The 21304-nt window shown below is 36.3% G+C and overlaps 1 protein-coding gene and 1 long non-coding RNA gene across 26 annotated transcripts in view; both read left to right on the forward strand.

Moving 5' to 3' along the window:
* LOC127853913 (CUGBP Elav-like family member 2) overlaps window positions 1–21304 on the forward strand; it is a 194223-nt gene that overhangs the window by 124629 nt on the left and 48290 nt on the right. For 20 of the 25 annotated variants that reach the window (XM_052388721.1, XM_052388722.1, XM_052388719.1 and 17 more), the window contains one exon: window positions 13127–13190. In XM_052388721.1, the coding sequence (XP_052244681.1) occupies window positions 13127–13190 (64 nt within the window). Of the gene's footprint in view, window positions 1–6611; window positions 7278–13126; window positions 13191–21304 lie in introns of those variants that run through there. The other 5 variants (XM_052388716.1, XM_052388725.1, XM_052388741.1 and 2 more) reach the window with 3 other exon arrangements.
* Window positions 2937–3452, forward strand: LOC127853916 (uncharacterized). Its single transcript, XR_008036790.1, has 2 exons — window positions 2937–3132; window positions 3289–3452. It is a non-coding gene; the product is annotated as an uncharacterized LOC127853916 (long non-coding RNA).

The following is a 21304-nucleotide window of genomic DNA, read 5'->3' on the forward strand; positions in this document are numbered from 1 at the left end:
CCACATTTCTTGTTCGATCTTCCTGAAACTTGGTCAGAAGATTTGTCCCAATGATACCTCGATCGAGTTTGAAACTGGGTCATGCTGGGTCAAAAACTAGGTCAGTAGGCCAAAAAAAAAACAACCTTGTAAGCACTGTAGAAAACACATTTCATGCTCAATCTTCATGTAACTTTGTCAAAATGTTTGTCTTAATGATATGTTGGTTGAGTGGTTGAGTTCAAAAGTGGTTCCGGTCTGTTGAAAAACATGGCCACCAGTGGGCGGGGCAGTTTTCCTTATTTGGCTATAGAGAAACCTTGTGAACACTCTAGAAGTCACAATTTTTGCCCAATCATCATGAAACTTGGTCAAAACATTGGTTTTATTGATATCTCAGACGAGTTGGAAAATGGTCCAGATCGGTGAAAAAACTTGGCGGCCAGTGGGCGGGGCAGTTTTCTTTATATGTATATAGTTAAAACATGTGAACACTCAAGAAGTCACATTTTTTGCCCAATCATCATTAAACTTGGTGAAAACATTGGTTTTATTAATTTTTTTTTCTCAGATGAGTTCGAAAACGGTCCCTGATCGATCTAAAAACATGGCCACCGGGGGGGGGGGGGAGTTTTCTTTATATGACTATAGAGAAACCTTGTGAACACTCTAGAAGTCACATTTTTTGCCTAATCATCTTGAAACTTAGTCAAGACATTCGTTATTGATATCTCCGACAAGCTGGAAAATGGCTTAGATTGGTGAAAAAACACACACTTTTTAGCTCATCTGATTGTTCAGGTGAGGTTTTAGGATCAGTCTTTGTCCGTCGTCCGTCCATGCGTCCACATTTGATTTGTAAACACTCTAGCGAAAAGCATTCACATTTCACAAGCATTCTTTATCAAATTCGCTGAGAAGCTAAATGGCCACAAGATCTCAGTCATGTTTGATAATGAGCAAAATCGAATAATAAATGCCAGAATTATTGCCCTTAGATTGTCAAAATGTTCATTATATTATACAAAATCCTTGTAAACACTTTAGAGGTCGCAATTTTGTTTCAGATTTTATTAATCGTGGTCATAATATTTACTTTTGTAAGCAAAGTTTGATATTTGGTCATGAGGGGTCAAAATATAGGTCACCAGGTCAAATCTTACAAAAACCTAGTTAACACTCCATACACCAGAGTTTTAGTTAAATATAGATGAAACTTTACCAGGATGTTTGTCTGGACAATATCAAGGTCAAGTTTGATGTTTGGTAATGTGGGGACAAAATCTAGGTCATGGGGTCTAATCTTACAAAAACCTTGTACACACACTAGAGGCCATAGTTTTGGTCCAATAATGATGATACTTGACCAGGATGTTTTTCTTGATGATATCTTGGCAAAGTTTGACATTGGGTAATGTGGGGTGTAAATCTTGGTCACGAGGTCCAAATCTTACAAAATCCATGCAAATGGACAGTACTCAATCAGAATTAATCATATGCTCAAACTGCAAAAGTTAACAGAAGAGAACCAATTTAATATGCTCTAGAGTACTGAATTTTCAACTACCTGTAAGCAATGAACAAGGCCTTGTAAAAAAAGGTGAGTGAACTAGGGCCATCTTGGCCCTCTTGTTTAAAAGAAGGTACTTATAATATAGTAGTAATTGTATTAGTTTTGGATGAACATACACATGTTATTGCTGTGTAAACTAGGCAATGTATTATGATAATGTCATGGTCACGTGTATGTTTTTGTGGAAAATATCGTAGTTACTTTCTTACAATTAACATGATGCTTTCCAACATATTTTGTGAGAAATGTTATTATTGCTGATACAAAAGAGAAATTAAATGATAAAAAAACGATGTAAATTATTTGGATGTAGTTTTGTCCACGATAGTGGTTGCTTTTAAACATTTTTTACCAATGTAGTTTGAGTTTTCATGCAATTAACATGGTCTCCAGTTTCCCACTTAAGGAACTAACAAGTTGTTAAAATTGCAGAATTTCTGTTAAGACAAGCATTTTCCCCATTTTGCGCTTGTATGGTTTGCTATTACAATTTGCCTTATGGGAATATTCCAATTGTGTGTTTAAGAGAGTGTAATTATCTTTAATTGTTTCTCTTTCATGTTAGAAAATTGTATTTCCATCTTAAAAGGGTTCCAGGTTTGACTTCAGTATTACTACTAGCTGTTTGCGCTGGCGCCCCTTGAGGCTTTGTTGACTAGATTTCAAGTACAAAGTGTGGCTGGGCAACTTATTTCACGTTTGGATTTCTTTATTTTATTGCTTACTTCCATCCTACATTGTACTTAATTAAAGTTATTTTTCACTGTACTCTAAGCATTAAGTCTGTAGTTATGAGATATATTATTATATAGCTGGTATTTCAGGTTTTTACACGAAGCATATTTACTGGATAATCTTGTAATGAATTAGCAAAGGGACATGATATACTGTTTAATGCAGCATGTGACATAAATCCAGCAGTATCAAGACAGATTCCTGCATGGTGAAGCACAGCTCTTACTAAGAGTTTCTGAATTCAGTTAATGCTATCTTTCAGTGAACTCTTCAGTGTCCCACATGGCACAGTGCCTAAACAAGGCTGCACTTTTCAATGTGACATATCTGCTACAGTAAGAGTCGTAACCAGGGATGACAGCACGTAATTCAGTGTTCTCTCCAGCTAATCCTCCAGATATTTGCTGGCTCTGAGTTTTAACTGTGACTAATATCTCACCAAAGCACAATCTGTATATTCTGATGATGATATATCAGTTGATTCAGTTTAGCTGCAGATGTATATTCTTTAATTGTGATGGAGATGATGATGACAATGGTAAGAATTTTCTCCTGAAACTGCAATTCCCAAAGGTATCAAATTTGCTTTTAAACATCATATGATGTTCTTTAACAAAGTTTGTTTACATTTAAGTTTTCCACTTGGATATAGTTTTTATACGCCCGTATAAAATACGGGACGTATTATGTGAAACCCCTTGGCGGGCGGCGGGCGGAAGGCATCACTTTGTCCGGACTCTAATTCAAATTGTATTCATCCGATCTTCACCAAACTTGGTCAGCAGTTGCATCTAGTTGATATCTAGGCCAAGTTCGAATATGGGTCATGCCGGGTCAAAAACTAGGTCATAGGGTCAATAAGTGCATTTTCAAAGGGGCCACTTTGTCCGGACTCTAATTCAAATTGTATTCATCCGATCTTCACCAAACTTGGTCAGCAGTTGCATCTAGTTGATATCTAGGCCAAGTTCGAATATGGGTCATGCCGGGTCAAAAACTAGGTCATAGGGTCAATAAGTGCATTTTCAAAGGGGCCACTTTGTCCGGACTCTATTTCAAATTGTATTCATCCGATCTTCACCAAACTTGGTCAGAAGTTGTATCTAGACAATATCTAGGTCAAGTTCGAATATGGGTCATGCCGGGTCAAAAATTAGGTCACAGGGTCACTTAGTGTATTTCAAGCATTTAGCATGGTGTCCGCTCTCTAATTGAAGTAGTTTTCATCCGATCTTCACCAAACTTGGTCAGAAGTTGTATCTAGACAATGTTTAGGTCAAGTTCAAATATGGGTCATGCCGGGTCAAAAACTAGGTCACAGGGTCACTTAAACCATTTCAAGCATTTAGCATGGTGTCCGCTCTCTAATTGAAGTAGTTATCATCCGATCTTCACCAAATTTGGTCAGAAGTTGTGTCTAGACAATATCTTCATGTAGGTCAAGTTCAAATATGGGTCATGCAAGGTTAAAAACTAGGTCACTTAGTGCATTTCAATCATTTAGCATGGTGTCCGCTCTCTAATTGAAGTAGTTTTCATCAGATCTTCATCAACTTTGGTCAGAAGTTGTGTCTAGATGATATGTAGGTCAAGTTCAAATATGGGTCATTTTAAAGTTATCAAGTTGTCCAAAGCCTTAAAACGGGCGTATCTTGTGACAGTTTGGCACTCTTGTTATAAAATAAAAAGACTTTAAAGTTTCATTCAAAGATATAACCCAGATGTTGTTTAATGTGATATGTCCTATATTGATCCTCTACACCAATTGTTTAAATTATGACCCATTGGTCAACATTGTCATCCCAATGTGTTTATTTGAAGCCTCAGTTGTGCAAATTCCAGTTAGGTTATAAGGTCTCCGGTGAGTCTCCCAGGGCCCCGAAGGCCCTCTTGCTGTAATCAATATGTGCTATGCCTTGTTAACCTGAATAGTGATGTAGGTTGGACATCTTTCTAAGTGGTATCAGAATAATAGCTAGTAAATTCTGTCAAAGCTCATTGTCAGAAAAATGAGCCAAATGATTCATTTGTTCTGGAAATGAAATTCTGGAATGTTCGGTTCTCAGCTGTCAAGGAAGGCCCAGCAGATCAAATGTTTCACTAATATCCTCTCTTATGTAGCAGCCTCATGGATTGGTGAATTCTATGCCATTTTTTAAGGCTTCTTGTAGAATTATTGTTCACCATTACTTCCAGAGAATCCTCAATCAGTTGCCTTAGCAATACTAGAAAAAAACACTCTGTGATAGTTTGACTTTAATAGGTTGTTTAAATAAAAGTGCATTTCAAATACTGCAGTTTCCTTTTTTGAAGTCTCGAATCAGTGATGCAGTTTCTGGCTGGCTTGATTATTTAGTATTGAAATTGTAGATGATAATTATTCAGGCTGGTTTGCTTGGACAAAAATTACACAAACAAAAAATCATTGAAAAGAATCATGATACCATGAGTTTTTCCAAGATAATATAAATTATGTTACTATACAGTGGGAAATATGGTAATGGATATTTGGTCATTGATGGTACTGTCTTGGTTTTAATTTAATATGAACATTCTTGTTCATATTTGAAAAAAATTGTTGTTATGCTGCAGCAAGTAACAATTTAACTTTATTTAAAGTATCGAATAATGAACCGACAGTCCTATTGACAGGACTGGTTTTCAAGACACAGGGTCATTTTGATACAGTTATTCTTAGATGACTGCCCTTATGCCTGCAGATCTCATCCCAGTGTTCCTCATCAATTTATATCAACCCTGAATTGCACAATAAATTGGCAATTGTCAGCAGGAAATGTGAACATAATTAACATAGCAGTCCTTAATGAGAATTAAGGTATGATGCACAGCAAATGCTTTAGGGAAGGAAAATTCTACTTGATTCCAGTTTATTTGTTTCATTATTCTTCAGTATTGTAGAAGATGTTGGGACAGAGGTACAATCATTTATAATTACACGGCAATATAGACGGATAATTTGACAAATTTAGAATAGGGCAGAAACTTATGGTTGTAGTATAATAATGGCCATATTCACAAAGTGAGTTTTAGTTAACTTTGTTCTCATCATAAAAGTCTATCAATAAGATACAATTTTAAAAATGTGAAAACCCTTTGTAACTCTGTAATAAAAAAGTTTTGGTATTTTTGTCCTTGTACTACAAGGAAGTGTATTTTACCCTCTAATATATCAGTATTATTTTTATTGCATATTAGAAATTACACGAAATGTAATTGAAAGTCTGAACAATTATTATAATTGTTCTAATTGCATATTACAAATACACTATGTTTAAACTGTATAATCATTCACAAACTCTTAGTTGGAAATCTGAGCTGTTGATGTTTAGTTACTGAGTACATTTAATAATTGTGTACTTAATAATTATTATTCTGTTCTTATAGACACAAGTTACTCTTTTGTTTACATGGAAACAGTTCAATCCAAGTACAGAGATGCTCGAAAATTAAACAATGTTTTTTGGTTAGAAATTCTTGTGTGTTCATCTGATATTGTTAAATGCTAAACTGTTTCCGAGAAATATGCTTTATCAAAAAGGCATTTAATGAGACTATTGAAAGGTCTGGAATAAGATATATGTGTTGACATCGGTGACTTGTCAGGCCAGGTGTGACAGGGATCTGCGAGCACACAATGTACAAAACAGTTTGAATAAAGAATTCTGTATATTATGTGTTCAAATGCATCATCATTGTTTAACTACATATATTCAGAATATTAATCAGAATACTTAATTTCAAGAATTGTTCAATTATATATCAGTATACAAAATATATAATTATAGAATCATGTGAAAAAAAGTATTATTGAATACTATAATTCAGTCAGTATATTATGCTTAAATGGTAATTGAAGGTACAATACACATGATGCAGTCATAACCTGTATGGTGTTTATTTCCTGTCAAACTTGTACATTTTGTGGGGTTAATATTTTAATGAATAATGTTAAATCATTAATAATGTTAAAAGTTTAATGAATATTATTGATATTCTTTAAATAAATATTGTGTCGGTTATTTTGTTGTAGTAATTTCAAGGAAAATCTATAGTCGACATCCGCAATAAAATGATAAGTTTAAATTGTTTTTTGTCCCCATTTTTTGTTTACCTTGCAAACAAATCTCATGTCATTATCATGTTCACAGGAAATGTGATTTTCCAAACTTGAAGCCACACATACTGTTGAAGGACATTATGTGTTTGCGCTCTATGGATGTGCGATAAATTGTAACAACTTCTAATTGTGGTAGACACAAGACTATCACAGGCTTTATCTAGAAGACTTCTGATACGGAAGATAGCTCCAACTAAATGCATTTTATTTGGTTACTTAACGAGAATACTTAAAAGATTAAGAACAATAAGCGAATCGTCTTGAGTGTTATCTCTGAAATTTGATAAGCAATCTTAAAGTTTGGTTTGTAGCACACAAACAGTGGTGTAAAAGAGTTGACATCCTCAAGAAAAGCAGTTGAAGAGGTCCATTGCGATTAGGTTACAGTGTTTGTTTTTAACAAAAGCTCGACTGTTTCATTGCTACCTAAGTTAGGTAGAGATGGTATCAAAGCCAGTGTTCAGTCTGTTTTAGTGTTTTTGTCAACTGGTTTTTTGTTAAAAATTGAAAAGCATCCGTAAAAGTCTAGGTCGTCTTTAATTGCACACCATTGAACTGCAACAGGCTATTTTGTGATTCATAGGCAAACTGACCTATCTTTGTGCACATTTTGGCTTTTTAGTGTTGTCTGGTTCTAACTGTGTTTTAATTGTTGCCCAGTTGGGAGTGGATTGTTTAAAGTTTAGTTTTGGTGTAACTTTATCTTCAATTTGTAAATGGTGAAACAGCATGAAGTTGTGCTTTTGGATTTACCTCAAATAGGGAAGAGAAAAGTGTAAATTTTTTCACCAGTGGATCATACTGTTGGACTGCTGTTCCATTTGAAAAAAAAATATGGAGCTGTATTATTTGGTAAGATTCAAGTCAGTGTTAAAGTTATCAACACAGTTACAGTTTTATTTGTGTTTCATGATTCAATTCACCTGTACGTGTATATGTTAATGTAACATAATAAACTATATTTTTCTACCTTTACTTCTTCTATTATTCTGCCATAAGAATCCTTTAATGTTTTATCGTTGAATAATATAATGAATTATGTGTATAACAGAAGAACACAGTTTCTTTTTTCTGTGTTTCTAGTTTTAGAAAAAAATATTTAACTGATTTCTATTGAATCGAAAGAAGGATATCAAAATGTAAATTATTTTCATTTCTGTTTATAAAATAATTAAAGCAAATGCATTAAAAACCACTTAGTTAGAACAGAAATGAATTTGAATATTTTTGTGTTTCCCCATTCACAAATAGCCAGAAATATACATCAACCCAATTTTTTTTTTAAATACATAAAACATATTTTTTTTTGAAAATTCTTGAGTGTGAAATTCTTAAAAATCGTTTAATTTTGAGTACAAATCTAAGAGACACCTACTATGCACTGAAAATGGTAGACTGTAGTAAAACATGCAAAAGATGAAAGACAACTTTATAATTAATTAAAATATATAATTATATTACAATTAATTAATAATTATTGCATATTGTAGACTAAATTAATAACAATAAAATATTTTCCCAACGAGCCAACTTTAAATGTTGAAGGCTGAGAAACAAACAAAAAAGTTAAATTCTAGCCCTTTGTTCAGAACAGATTTTTTTACTGGCTCCCTGGGTATTTCACGAAACTTTGACAAAAGAACTGCCCGCCTTGTCAGGTGACTTAGTGACAAATCGTTGCAGATGACTAGCTTTTTATAATAAGGATAAACCTGGTGGTTAGTATTTTCTCCCAACTCTGAAGAAGCATTTATCGAACTAGATTCAATAAGAAATTACATGAATCATCGAAATTTGCATACATTTGTTATGTTATTTAAAGCCTGCTATTACCATAGCTTATATCATATAACACTAATGTTTTTATCATAATATTGTTTATAGCTAATTACAGAAACGTGAACAATGATTAGGTACCGAGAGATATACATTATTTAATATATCATGTAAATTTAAACTTAACATTTTCTTTAAAATAACACTTTTTGTGATTTTTTGTGTGTAAAGCTTCAGAGAATAGTACATGATTTTTAGTGTGTGAGTCTACCTGCATGACTTTCAGATCATGGTTAAGTTTTTTCACATGTGTGGAGTTCTGAGACAACAGTCGAATGAAGGGGCATCTCTGCCCTATGAACACTTATCTTGATTTGTTTTCCAATTAAACTGTTTCTGTTAGGAATTTGTGTCACAAGTTCTGACAAATTTGAAACTGTTAAGGTCCCTGTAGAGACGATCATTGCGATGTCACTTCCAATTTACCATTTTGATTATAGGATGGTCAGTACCTATAATGACTAATATATGAGGTGGTATATCTATGAGAGTAGGTCATAGTATTATTTCCAGCGAGTTTTTTCCTTCTTTATAAAGTACCGGAAAACGGCACAAATTTCCCAATTGCTGTAAAAAAAACAAAAACTTTTTTAAAAATAAAATGCAACATTTAGTAAGTTTCCCTATGCAGCTCTATGGCTTGAAGCTAAGTAAATAAAATGTTAACAACTTAACAACATTTAGTTATCAATGTTAAAGTATTTGGGAGCAAAAAATCAAATACACCAATTTCCCAATATGAAGATTTCCCAATTTCAGGGTTTTTCGCACACAATTTTCGCAATTTTGGCTGGTACAGGTACTTTTCCCAATTGTGCAAAAAAAATCGCTGATGTCTGCTGTACTGTCATAAACATTTAAGAGAGAATCAAGACATCTGTACATTTATGTTTGTTATGTTTTAAAACAATATTTAGTATGCAGGTATGGACAGCCTAAATTAAATAAGTTTTATTGTTGAACAGTAACGTGTTTATATGCTTACACATTGTCATTTAAATAAGATTGTTGCTTTGCAGCTTAGCAAATAGTTACTGAGTTATTATTCATTCAGAATTTCAGTTTTTTTTTCATTTTATTTATCATGTATAGTTATTTTTATTGCATTTTTCAAATTTTATTCCACATAGTCCACTTACATGAATGTCAAAATCTTAGATGCAACGTTTTTTCGAATTCTGGGACACTGTTTGTTTGTCACACAAAATGGCAGCAATTAGCCACTGATAAGTTGTGTGTCACATGATATCCTATTGGTTGATTGTGAGCTTACCAGCTCCTTTGATTGACAGCTGGTTATTGGTCTCATATGGGAGCCCATTACTGAGTTGATGTATGGGAGCCCATTACTATTTGACTGTCTCTTTCTACTGATGGCATGCAATCTGGGGTTATGTTATCATTGGGGGGGATATTAAGGCACCTGCTACTGCTACTAGTATCTGCTGTTGATAGGTCCCTTATCACACCTGCCATTGTTGATACATAGGCTTCTGATGTACTGGGGATTTATCTCCCTCCCCTTAGTAGCAATTACCTCCCATTGATGCTTATGTACAGATAATGTTGCAGCCTTAAAATAGCATCATGGAAAATTGCCATCACTCTCTTTGCCTATTAAATTCTTCCTATAATATTCTCAGGGGCGTAGCTAGCATTTTTAGCTCACCTGAGCTTTTCTGACCTGTCTTTGTCCGTCATACGTCCGTCCGTCTGTCCGTTAACATTTGCTCGTAAACACTCTAGAGGCCACATTTCTTGTCCCATCTTCATGGGACCCTGCCCCGGGGGGTTAAAAATTTAAAAATTTGCTTATATAAGGCCTATTTTGTGCAAACTTTAAAAATCTTCTTGTCGATAACCATTGGGCCTAGGGCTACCAAATTTGCCATGTAGTGACATCTTATAGTCCTCTACCAAGTTTGTTCAAATTATGCCCCTAGGGTCAAATTTGATCCTGCCATGGGGGGTCAAAAAATCGAAAATTTGCTTATATAAGGCCTATTTTGTGCAAATTCTAAAAATCTTCTTGTCCATAACCGTATGGCATAGGGCTACCAAATTTGGTATGTAATGACATCTTATAGTCCTCTACCAAGTTTATTCAAATTAAGCCCCTGGGATCAAATTTGACCGTTCCCCAGGGGTCACAAAATTGAACATATGCTTTTATTGGGCCCATTTTGTGCAAACTAAAAAAATCTTCTTGTCCATAACCATTGTGCCTATTTCTACCAAATTCGGTAGGTAGTGACGTCTAATAGTTCTCTACTTAGTTTGTTCAAATTATGCCCCTAGGAACAAATTTGACCTTGCCCCAGGGGTCACAAAAATGAGCTTAAATAAGGCCTATTTTGTGCAAACTTTAAAAATCTTCTTGTTCTTAATTATAGAGCCTAGGGCTACTAAATTTGGTATGTAGTGATATCTAATAGTCCTCTACCAAATTTGTACAAATTATTCCCCTGGGCTCAAATTTGACCCGGCCTCGGGGGTCACAAGACTGAACATATGACGTTTACCAGTGGAGATTACTGCGGCCGTTTGGCTGTGACCAACAACAACATCAACATCTTGTAAACATGAGATAAAAACCTGTCATTTAGTGCCATTTTCGGTCAAATGGTGACTTAACTTTAGCTTACAAAGGCATTGAAGTAAGAACATGTGTTATGAATGTTTTTCTTATAAACTGAAAAAAGTCGGGTTTTATTTAAATATGTCGAAAGTGACCATATATCCGGATGAAAATATTTTGGATGACATGTTAATTTCATGTCTTTTTTGTAGTGTTAAAACCAGTTTAATAATATATTATTGATTTTAAAAACACAACTTCCATGAACATAATTATTTCAAAGAAAGTCAATATATCGGACAGATGCTGCACGGCAAACTCAAACTTTGTATCGAAGAGAAGGTGTTGAAATTAATGAAGTGCAATGTTCTTAACTATCGTATATGCTGCTTTTTAATAACTAATGATTCATTGTTCCATTTGTGAATCATGACTGATCATGAATTGTTGAAATGATTGTCAATTGCTCAACAATCCATATATATTTCTGACCATTTTATAATTTTCTTAATATAAGTTATGAATTGATCTTAGAAGTCAAATGTATTACTTAATTAAACATATTTATAAATATAAAGAAATAATCTTTAGATTATCATAATATTCTCAGGCCTGTTGGTCTTAGGGATGTGTGGGTTGATGAGCAATTTCTCCTTTTATCACAATTATTTCTACCCTACCTGATCATTTCCTTCATATTCCATTTTAATTCAATTGACGTCTGCAACCTCTTTCAAATTGGGAAAGTCCAAAATGTGTTGTTTGGTAAAGGGTTAAGGCATTTTGATACCTATGGGTCTTGTGAATCTGTTTCAAATCAAATGCGTAGATTTGATCTTCAGCATCTAAAAATATGTGAAATAGAAAGAACGACAATATCTTTTGGAGAGATAAATGTACCTACGTTATAAGCAAAGAACCTGTGCAACAATTTTCGGGCTTTTTATGTCCCCCACTATAGTAGTGGGGGACATATTGTTTTTGCCCTGTCTGTTGGTCTGTTGGTTGGTTTGCGCCAACTTTAACATTTGCAATAACTTTTGCAATATTGAAGATAGGAACGTGATATTTGGCATGCATATGTATCTCATGGACCTGCACATTTTGAGTGGTGAAATGTCAAGGTCATCCTTCAAGGTCAAAGGTCAAATATATGGGTCAAAATCGCTCATTTAATGTACACTTTTGCAGTATTTCAATATTAAAGATAGCAACTTGATATTTGGCATGCATGTGTATCTCATGGAGCTGCACAATTTGAGTGGTGAAAGGTCAAGGTCAAGGTCATCCTTCAAGGTCAGATGTCAAATATATGTGGCCAAAATCGCTCATTTTATGAGTACTTTTGCAATATTGAAGATAGCAACTTGATATTTGGCATGTATGTGTATCTCATAGAGCTGCACATTTTGAGTGGTGAAAGGTCAAGGTCATCCTTCAAGGTCAGATGTCAAATATATGGGCCCAAATCGCAAATTTTATGAATACTTTTGCAATATTGAAGATAGCAACTTGATATTTGGCATGCATGTGTATCTCATGGAGCTGCACATTTTTAGTGGTCAAAGGTCAAGGTCAAGGTCATCCTTCAAGGTCAAATATATGGGTCAAAATTGCTCATGTAATGTCACTTCTGCAATATTGAAGCTAGCAATTTTATAACTGAAATGCATGTGTATCTCATGGAGCTGCACATTTTGAGTGGTGAAGAGTCAAGGTCAAGGCCATCCTACAAGGTCAAACATCGTATAGGGGGACATTGTGTTTCACAAACACATCTTGTTTGTCTGTTTAGTTAACACGGTAGTAACTTTTTCCATATATAAAAATGCTCACCCTTCCAACTATAAGCGCCCAGTGGGACAAGGGATAGAAAGAGAAAGTCCCATGCTTGAGTACATTTCAACCCATGCGCATTACACGTTTTTTTCGCAAAGAAAAAACAGTGGAGCGATACAGGGCCATCATGGCCCTCTTGTTCTTTGATATTTGATAGGGTCAACATTTTAATGCATTTTTCAAAGTTGAAGCATTACTTTTTTTTTCATGTTTCAAAAAAAATTGTAGGCCCGGGACAGCTGTGCCTCATAGCAGCTACGCCCCTGATTCTGCAATATTCAGAGAGTCTTATTTCATATAATTTTTTATAAAAGCTTCATAATACATTTGACCCATGACAGTATTGTAATACACTGTTGTATTTGCATGTCCTGCATACAATTATCACATGGAGCCTGGTATAACTATGACTGTTCCTGTCTCACTGTTGTGTCTTGTATGTTTACAGATGCATCATCCTGTGCAGATGAAGCCAGCGGACAGTGAAAAAAGAAATGGTGAGCTGTACACTGGTAAATGTTCATTTCCATAACACCTCACAGATACCACTCTTGATGGCGCAGGGGCAGGATATAGCAGCAGGCCTATAGCCTCACATTGAGCAAGTTTGAAATAAACGATATAGGTCTGGACTGTTCCCAGTATCCATGTGCCACTGTAGTACCATGGAGCAGGTCCGGACTGTTCCCAGTATCCAGGTGCCACTGTAGTACCATGAAGCAGGTCCGGACTGTTCCCAGTATCCAGGTGCCACTGTAGTACCATGGAGCAGGTCCAGACTGTTCCCAATATCCAGGTGCCACTGTAGTACCATGGAGCAGGTCCGGACTGTTCCCAGTATCCAGGTGCCACTGTAGTACCATGGAGCAGGTCCGGACTGTTCCAAGTATCTAGGTGCCACTGTAGTACCATGGAGCAGGTTTGGACTGTTCCCAGTATCCAGGTACCACTGTGGAACTATGGAGCAGGTCTTGAATGTTCCCAGTATCCAGGTGCCACTGTAGTACCATGGAGCCAAGGTCTGGACTGTTCCCAGTATCCAGGTGCCACTGTGGTACCATGGAGCAGGTCCGGACTGTTCCCAGTATCCAGGTGCCACTGTGGAACTATGGAGCAAGTCTGGACTGTTCCCAGTATCCAGGTGCCACTGTGGAACTATGAAGCAGGTCCGGACTGTATCCAGGTGCCACTGTGGCACTACGGAGCAAGTCTGGACTGTTCCCAGTATCCAGGTGCCACTCTGGTACCATGGAGCCAAGGTATGGGCTGTTCCCAATACCCAGGTGCCACTGTAGTACCATGGAGCAGGTCTGGACCGTTCCCAGTAGCCAGGTGCCACTGTGGAACTATGGAACAGGTCTTGACTGTTCCCATTATCCAGGTATCACTGTAGTACCATGGAGCAGGTCTGGACTGTTCCCAGTATCCAGGTGCCACTCTGGTTCCTTGGAGCCAAGGTCCGGACTGTTCCCAGTATCCATGTGGCACTATGGAGCAGGTCTGGACTGTTCCCAGTATCCAGGTGCCACTGTAGTACCATGGAGCAGGTTCGGACTGTTCCCAGTATCCAGATGCCACTCTGGTACCATGGAGCAGGTTTTGACTGTTCCCAGTATGCAGGTGCCACTGTGGTACCATGGAGCAGGTGCGGACTGTTCCCAGTATCCAGGTGCCACTGTGGTACCATGGAGCCATTAACAGGTCTGGACTGTTCCCAGTATCCAGGTGCCATTGTGGTGCCATGGAGCAAGTCTGGACTGTTCCCAGTATCCAGGTGCCACTCTGGTACCATGGAGCCATTAACAGGTCCGGACTGTTCCCAGTATCCGGGTGCCACAGTGGTACCAATTAGCCATTAACTATTGTCTGTCTAATAAAGCATTGGTCCTAAAATTTAATTGAAATTGCTTCTCTGTCCTTAAAATCCTGCGGGTGAAATATGTCACATTTAGAACCTGCCATCCCTATTTCATTTGCAAACAGATTTCTCTGAGAAGGATAAATATGGACACTAATCAACACACATGATATTAGGAAGGTCATTTGTAGCAGCTTATGTGGGCATTTTATGGATGTTCTGGAGTATTGGGCTGGTATGACGGGTGATTATTAAGTAATTATCTCTACTATTTAATGAGTGTTTGCAGGCTTATCTCTACTATTTAATGAGTGTTTGCAGGCTTATGCAGTCTGCCATGTAAGTAGTCTTCTATTTAAAAAATACAAATTGGGTGCAATTTTCACTTAAGTCGTTGTTGAAAGAAAAAATTTAGAGAAAGAGGAGAAAGAAAGGATTGGTTGTTTAAAGGGCTTATATTTTAAAAGACACACTTTGTACTGGTGTTTGTGAAAACATAAGCATTGTTGACTCACATTTTTGTCAACCACAAAGGGTTGTACACATTTTCTTATGAGTTAAATATTGCGGTCATTTTTGTGGTAGCAACAAAATTAAACCTTTTAACTATGAGGCAGAAGGTTATACAGTGTAGGGTACACTGATAGAGATCTAAATTACAACCTTCACTAGATCAGTGCCTATTATATTTAGATTCCCTCCTCAAAATTGAGACAAAGTAGCTCCGGCCAAGTAAACTCATATATTCCAGTCGTAAACTTAAAGCTACACTTATTTTTCTTCTGAGAAAGTACCAAAAAAGCAAGCAAAGTGAAGGAAAAAGCATGTATTTGCCTTCCCTCAAAGAGTGGTATCTGTATACTTGTATTTCCCTAATTCCTCATCACAGCTCATTGTATTGTGTTGCACATAGGCTGGTTCATATTTCTTGTTGAGGTCTAATTTTTAAATAATAGTAATTAAGATAAAACCCGGTTCTCACTTGCATCTCATAGGGGGTCTACATTTCCTGCGTAGACATGCTAATAAAACTGATGTAATGTTAACTTATTACTTCTTGGCCACTATTTTTTTATGCCCCCGGATCGAAAGATCGGGGGACATATTGTTTTTGGCCTGTCTGTCTGTCATTCATTCATTGTGTGTGCCCCACGGTTAAAGTTTGGTCATAACTTTTTGAATATTGAAGATACTTGATAGTTGGCATGCATGTGTATCTCATGAAGATGCACATTTTGAGTGGTCAAAGGTCAAGGTCATTCCTCAAGGTAAATAGTCAAAAAAATACAATCAAAGGGAAGTAATCAGCTTTAAAAGGGAGATAATTTCTAAACTTGACAAATGATATATTGAAATGTTATTTCAAAGTGGCGCAATAGGGGGCATTGTGTTCATGACAAACACATCTCTTGTTTTTTATTATATGTAATTTGTTGATAAAACCTCATTTGGCCTCCAGTCTGTGTGTTGGTGTCCACATTTCATATATCAACATTGTTACCTAAATACTAGTAGTGTGACACAGTGGTGGTGTGTGATTGTGTGGCTAACTCTAGCAGCTTCTGTCATCTCTATGCCAGGAATCATACCAGTACCATGTCGTCTATGTCTTGAATAGAGTGGAAGTAATGGCAACTTTGTTTGGATTCGTCATGAAACAAATGTTTTCAAACCATTTTTAGCTCTACTGGCCATAGGCCAGAAGAGCTTATGGGATGGCATGGTGTCTGTCTGTCTGTGGGTGTGTGTGTGTGCCTTAGACTTTCTCTTGTTTATCCGATAAAGTCAACATTTTTCATCCTACTCTTTTCAAACTTGTTCAGTGTGTTGATATAAATGAGGACACGAACCCTATTTAAAATGGGTTACATCAGAGTAAAAAATCCAGAATTATCTCCCCTTGAATTTGAGAAAATTGTGAAATAAGACTTGTTTACGCAATAAAGTCCACAGTTTTCATCCAATCATTTCCCAACTTGCACAGTGTCTTTATCTGAATGATGTATCAAACCCTATTGAAAATGAGCAATAAAGGGGACATAGTGTTTCCGACAAACACATTCCTTGTTTGTTTATAAAGTTCTATCCTTTTGATACTTCAACGGATGTTTTATATCATCAAGGGCCAGAACCTCATTGAGAGTGAAGAAAATTTGTTCAACTTATTGTTGAAAAGGAGCCATTTGAAGTTTAAATTTTACGTTTCTTCTTGTTTATGCGATGAATTTCCCATTTTGGGTCTGTTTGTTTAAAACTTACTCAGATTGTTCATACTATCAAGGGCTTGAGCCCTATTGATTCCAGCCAGTAGAGCGATTCAGGCCCTCATGGGCCTCTTGTTTCCAAACTGTATATTAGAACAAGCATTATACGATTGGTAATGATTTCTGTGTTTAGCCTGCCTATTCACGCAATAGTCTGATTATACTTCAATGCAAAACGTCACTGTCATAGTCCGCATAGCTCTGATCAGGTAAACATGCATCTACCCGATATCACTGTATCTACTACCAAGTTTACAATTGAAATGTCAAACATGTGTTCGGGATCCATGTGTGAGGTCACCGACAAAGGTCCATAACGCTGACATGCAAATTATGCAAAATTATGACCCTTTTGTAATTATAATCAAAGCGCTGAAGGCACTGAAGATGTTCGCTATTGCATAATTTAACACGCAATTCATTTTTCAAAATCAATCGCAAGTTTGAACACACGCCATTCAACTTTATAAAGTGTGTGTCATAGCTCACAGGTCGAGTTTTGTGTGCACTTTTTATAAGCTCACCGGAGCGATAGCTCGGGGTGAGCTATTGTGATCACTCAGCGTCCGGCGTCCGTCCGTCCGTCTGTCTGTCTGTAAACAATTTGTAAACATCTTCTTCTACTAAACCATTGAGCCAATTTCAACTAAATTTCATGTGGAGCATCCCTAGGTCATGGGACAAAAGAACTGTTAAAAAAAATTTGATCACATAACCAAGATGGCCGCCATGACCATATATGGTAAAAACCTTAAAAAATCTTCTTGTCAGAAACCGCTCATCAGATTTTCAAAAAATTTCACAGGGATGACCTTTGAAGGCTCCCCTGAAAAAGTTGTTCAAAGAAATTTGATTCGTCAAAAAACATGGCCGCAGGAGCTCGTTGAACTTTGCATGTTTATTCGTTTTTGCCTATTTTGTGAAAACTTTCAAAAATCTTCCACATTTTTTGTCGGATCCTTTCCAAATTTGCACAGTGTCTTTATATTAATGAGGACACGAACCCTACAAAAAATGAGCATTATTGGTCCATGAAGTACAGAATTACCTCCCCTTGAATTGAGAAAATGGTGTTTATGCAATAAAGTCCAAATTTTTCATCCAATTCTTTCCAAACTTGTAAGGATTTAGCATGGTTCAAACAAGGGAAACAACTACGGTTTATGCATGTTCTTTTTATTACAGATTTGCCTCCCTTTAATTCATCCAAAATCTCATTTTACAGCAGAGATTCCAAATCTGACCTGTAAATGAGCCCCTTATTTACTGCCAGTGCTAGGTTACCTTTTCCCATTTGATCATTCTTAAGTATTGGTCTTGTAATGCTGCTTCTGCTACTGCTACTGCTACTACTACTACTACTACTACTACTACTACTACTACGACTACTACTACTACTACTACTTCTACTACTACTACTACTACTACTACTACTTCTACTACTACTACTACTACTACTACTTCTACTGCTGCTACCACTACTACTACTACTACTACTACTACTACTACTACTACTACTACTACTACTACTACTACTACTACTACTACTACTACTACTACTTCTACTACTACTTCTAGTACTACTACTACTAGTACTAGTACTACTACCACCACCACCACCACCACCACCACCTCCACCACCATTACTACTTCTACTACTACTGCCACTACTACTACTACTTTTACCACTACTACTACTACTACTACTACTACTACTACTACTACTACTAACCACCACCACCACCACCACCACCACCATTACTACTTCTACTACTACTGCCACTACTACTACTACTTTTACCACTACTACTACTACTACTACTACTACTACTACTACTACTACTACTACTACTACTACTACTACCACTACTACTACTACTACTACTACTACTACTACTACTACTACTACTACTACTACTACTACTACTACTACTACTTCTACTACTACTACTACTTCTTCTACTACTACTACTACTACTACTACTACTACTACTACTATTTCTACTACTACTACAACTACTATTACTACTACTACTACTACTACTACTACTACTACTACTACTACTACTACTACTACTACTACTACTACTACTACACCACCACCACCACCACCACCACCACCATTCACAGTGACAAAAAACGTATTCACACAATGGCTGCTACTACAACTTATAACCCATATAGGGGGGCATGCATGTTTTACAAACAGCCCTTGTTTCTATGGGATTTTAACCACAACTGTTCATGTTTATCTCCGACACATATTTTTAGGTCACCTGTCATGAAGTGACACGGTGAGCTTATGTGATCGTGTGATGTCCGGCGTCAGTTGTGTGTGCCTGCGTGTGTCCGTGCGTCCGTCCGTCAACAATTTGTTTGTGTAGACAGTAGAGGTCACAGTTTGCATCCAATCTTGATGAAATTTGGTCAAAATGTTTATCTTGATGAAATCCGGTTTGGGATTGCATTTGGGTCATCTGGGGTCAAAAACAAGGTCACTAGGTCAAATAATAGAACAACCTTCTGTAGACAATAGAGGTCACAGTTTTCATCCAATCTTTATGAAATTTGGTCAGAATGTTTATCTTGATGAAATCTGGGTTGGGATTTTATTTGGGTCATCTGGGGTCAAAAACTAGGTCACTAGGTCAAATAATAGAAAAACCTTGTGTAGACATTAGAGATCAGTTTTCATCCAACCTTTATGAAATTTGGTCAGAATTCTTGATGAAATCTGGGTGGGATTGTATTTGGGTCATCTGGGGTAAAAATCTAGGTCAAATAAATAGAAAAACCTTGTGTTGACAATAGAGGTCACAGTTTTCATCCAATATTTATGAACTGTGGTCAGAATGTTTATCTTGATGAAATCTGGATTGGGATTGTATTTGGGTCATCTAGAGTCAGGAACTAGGTCACTAGGTCAAATCATAGAAAAACATTGTGTAGACAATAGAGGTCATAGTTTTCATCTGATCTTAATGAGTCAGGTGAGCGATTCAGGGCCATCATTGCCCTCTTGTCATCCTTATTATTTCATAGAAATAACTAAGACAAAATAAAAACAACATGCTTTTTGGAAGTTTTGAAAGCATAGAAAGTATGATGAAAATGGTAATTAGAACTTAATCTAAAATATCAAATATCAAATGACTATCTCACCAAGAATATAAATTCATAATGAAAGTTCCGTGTAAAAAACTTTTGATTTTTGGCACCATATACAAATTCAAAATATACAATAATCATCGTATCTTGTATATGGAGGAATAAAAGTATATAAACATTGCTGTTTATGCTTTACTTGTTATCCGAGAAGTTCACACAGTGTCAACAACGCTCACATAATCATAGGTATAGAGCACTAATGCGCTTTTAGGCGTAGCTGTTTTACTCAGTTTTCATCTTAGTGACTTTTACATAACGCCAACAGACACGCATGAATATTTTTGAATATTTAATAAGCTGATTCGAGATACAACCTCTGAATTTTTGCTACATCACTGCGTATGTGCTCAATTCAAAGGATGTAGCACTGTTCAGTGTAAGGAATTTCGGACTACTCTCTGTATGCTAAAACGACACAAATTGTGGCCCTGTAACAATTACGCGTTACAATCCATCTCGCAGAATTTCACTTTCGCCTCCAAGATGAGAAAACAATCATTAGCGAAATAGTATAGTGTCACGATAAGAGAAAATCGTTTAATTATCATACCACAATGTTTGCCGTACTTGGTCAGCACGTCTGGAAATCATTCCTTAATGTGTGGATAGGCTGCCATTATTAACAAGTTTGCTATTTTGAATTAAATTTTGTATCAAAAAGCATTGTTCTTAAATGTGGCATTTTCAATTCGCAATGAGATTTGTAATGACCCTCGTCATGCGAAAATGGGTCTTATTCAATATGCGCCCATCATATAAATAGCCCACTCAGCTATGTCTCCTTCTGGTAAGGAGAAACATAACATATTGAGTGATTTTAAAGCGAACAGCATCGCCTATGGCCTGACTGCGCAAAAGCACATGTTTGGTTTAACAAACGCTTGCGGAAACACATAAGACCCATTTTCGGATGACGGCGCTATTGACGTGTGATTTAAATGTGTCGAAAGAAAACTGCGTTTAAATCAAATATAAACATACGATATATTTCGATAGTGAAGAAAGATACTCATAACAAGGCATATGAGGACACATATGAAGTGCTCTCCCGTAGTATATTTTTTATCTACTCACACTAATGTGTGGTCTGACAATGCTAACACACATTTCATGCGGTGAATATGCAGCTTACAAGTGAAAAACACAACACAATAGTTTAACTTTTGTTTAATTGTATTTATTTATTTAGAAAAGTAAATTGCTAACTTTATTTCAAAGTCAGCGTATACGCCGACTACATTTTTAAAAGATATTTATTGTTATAAATATATTTAATATAATATATTTAAGTTTTTTCGGTTTTAGCGATTATAAAGCATTTTCGAGGTTGCCTATA

Source organism: Dreissena polymorpha, chromosome 12 (genome assembly GCF_020536995.1).
Source record: "Dreissena polymorpha isolate Duluth1 chromosome 12, UMN_Dpol_1.0, whole genome shotgun sequence".
Taxonomy (NCBI): Eukaryota; Metazoa; Mollusca; class Bivalvia; order Myida; family Dreissenidae; genus Dreissena; species Dreissena polymorpha.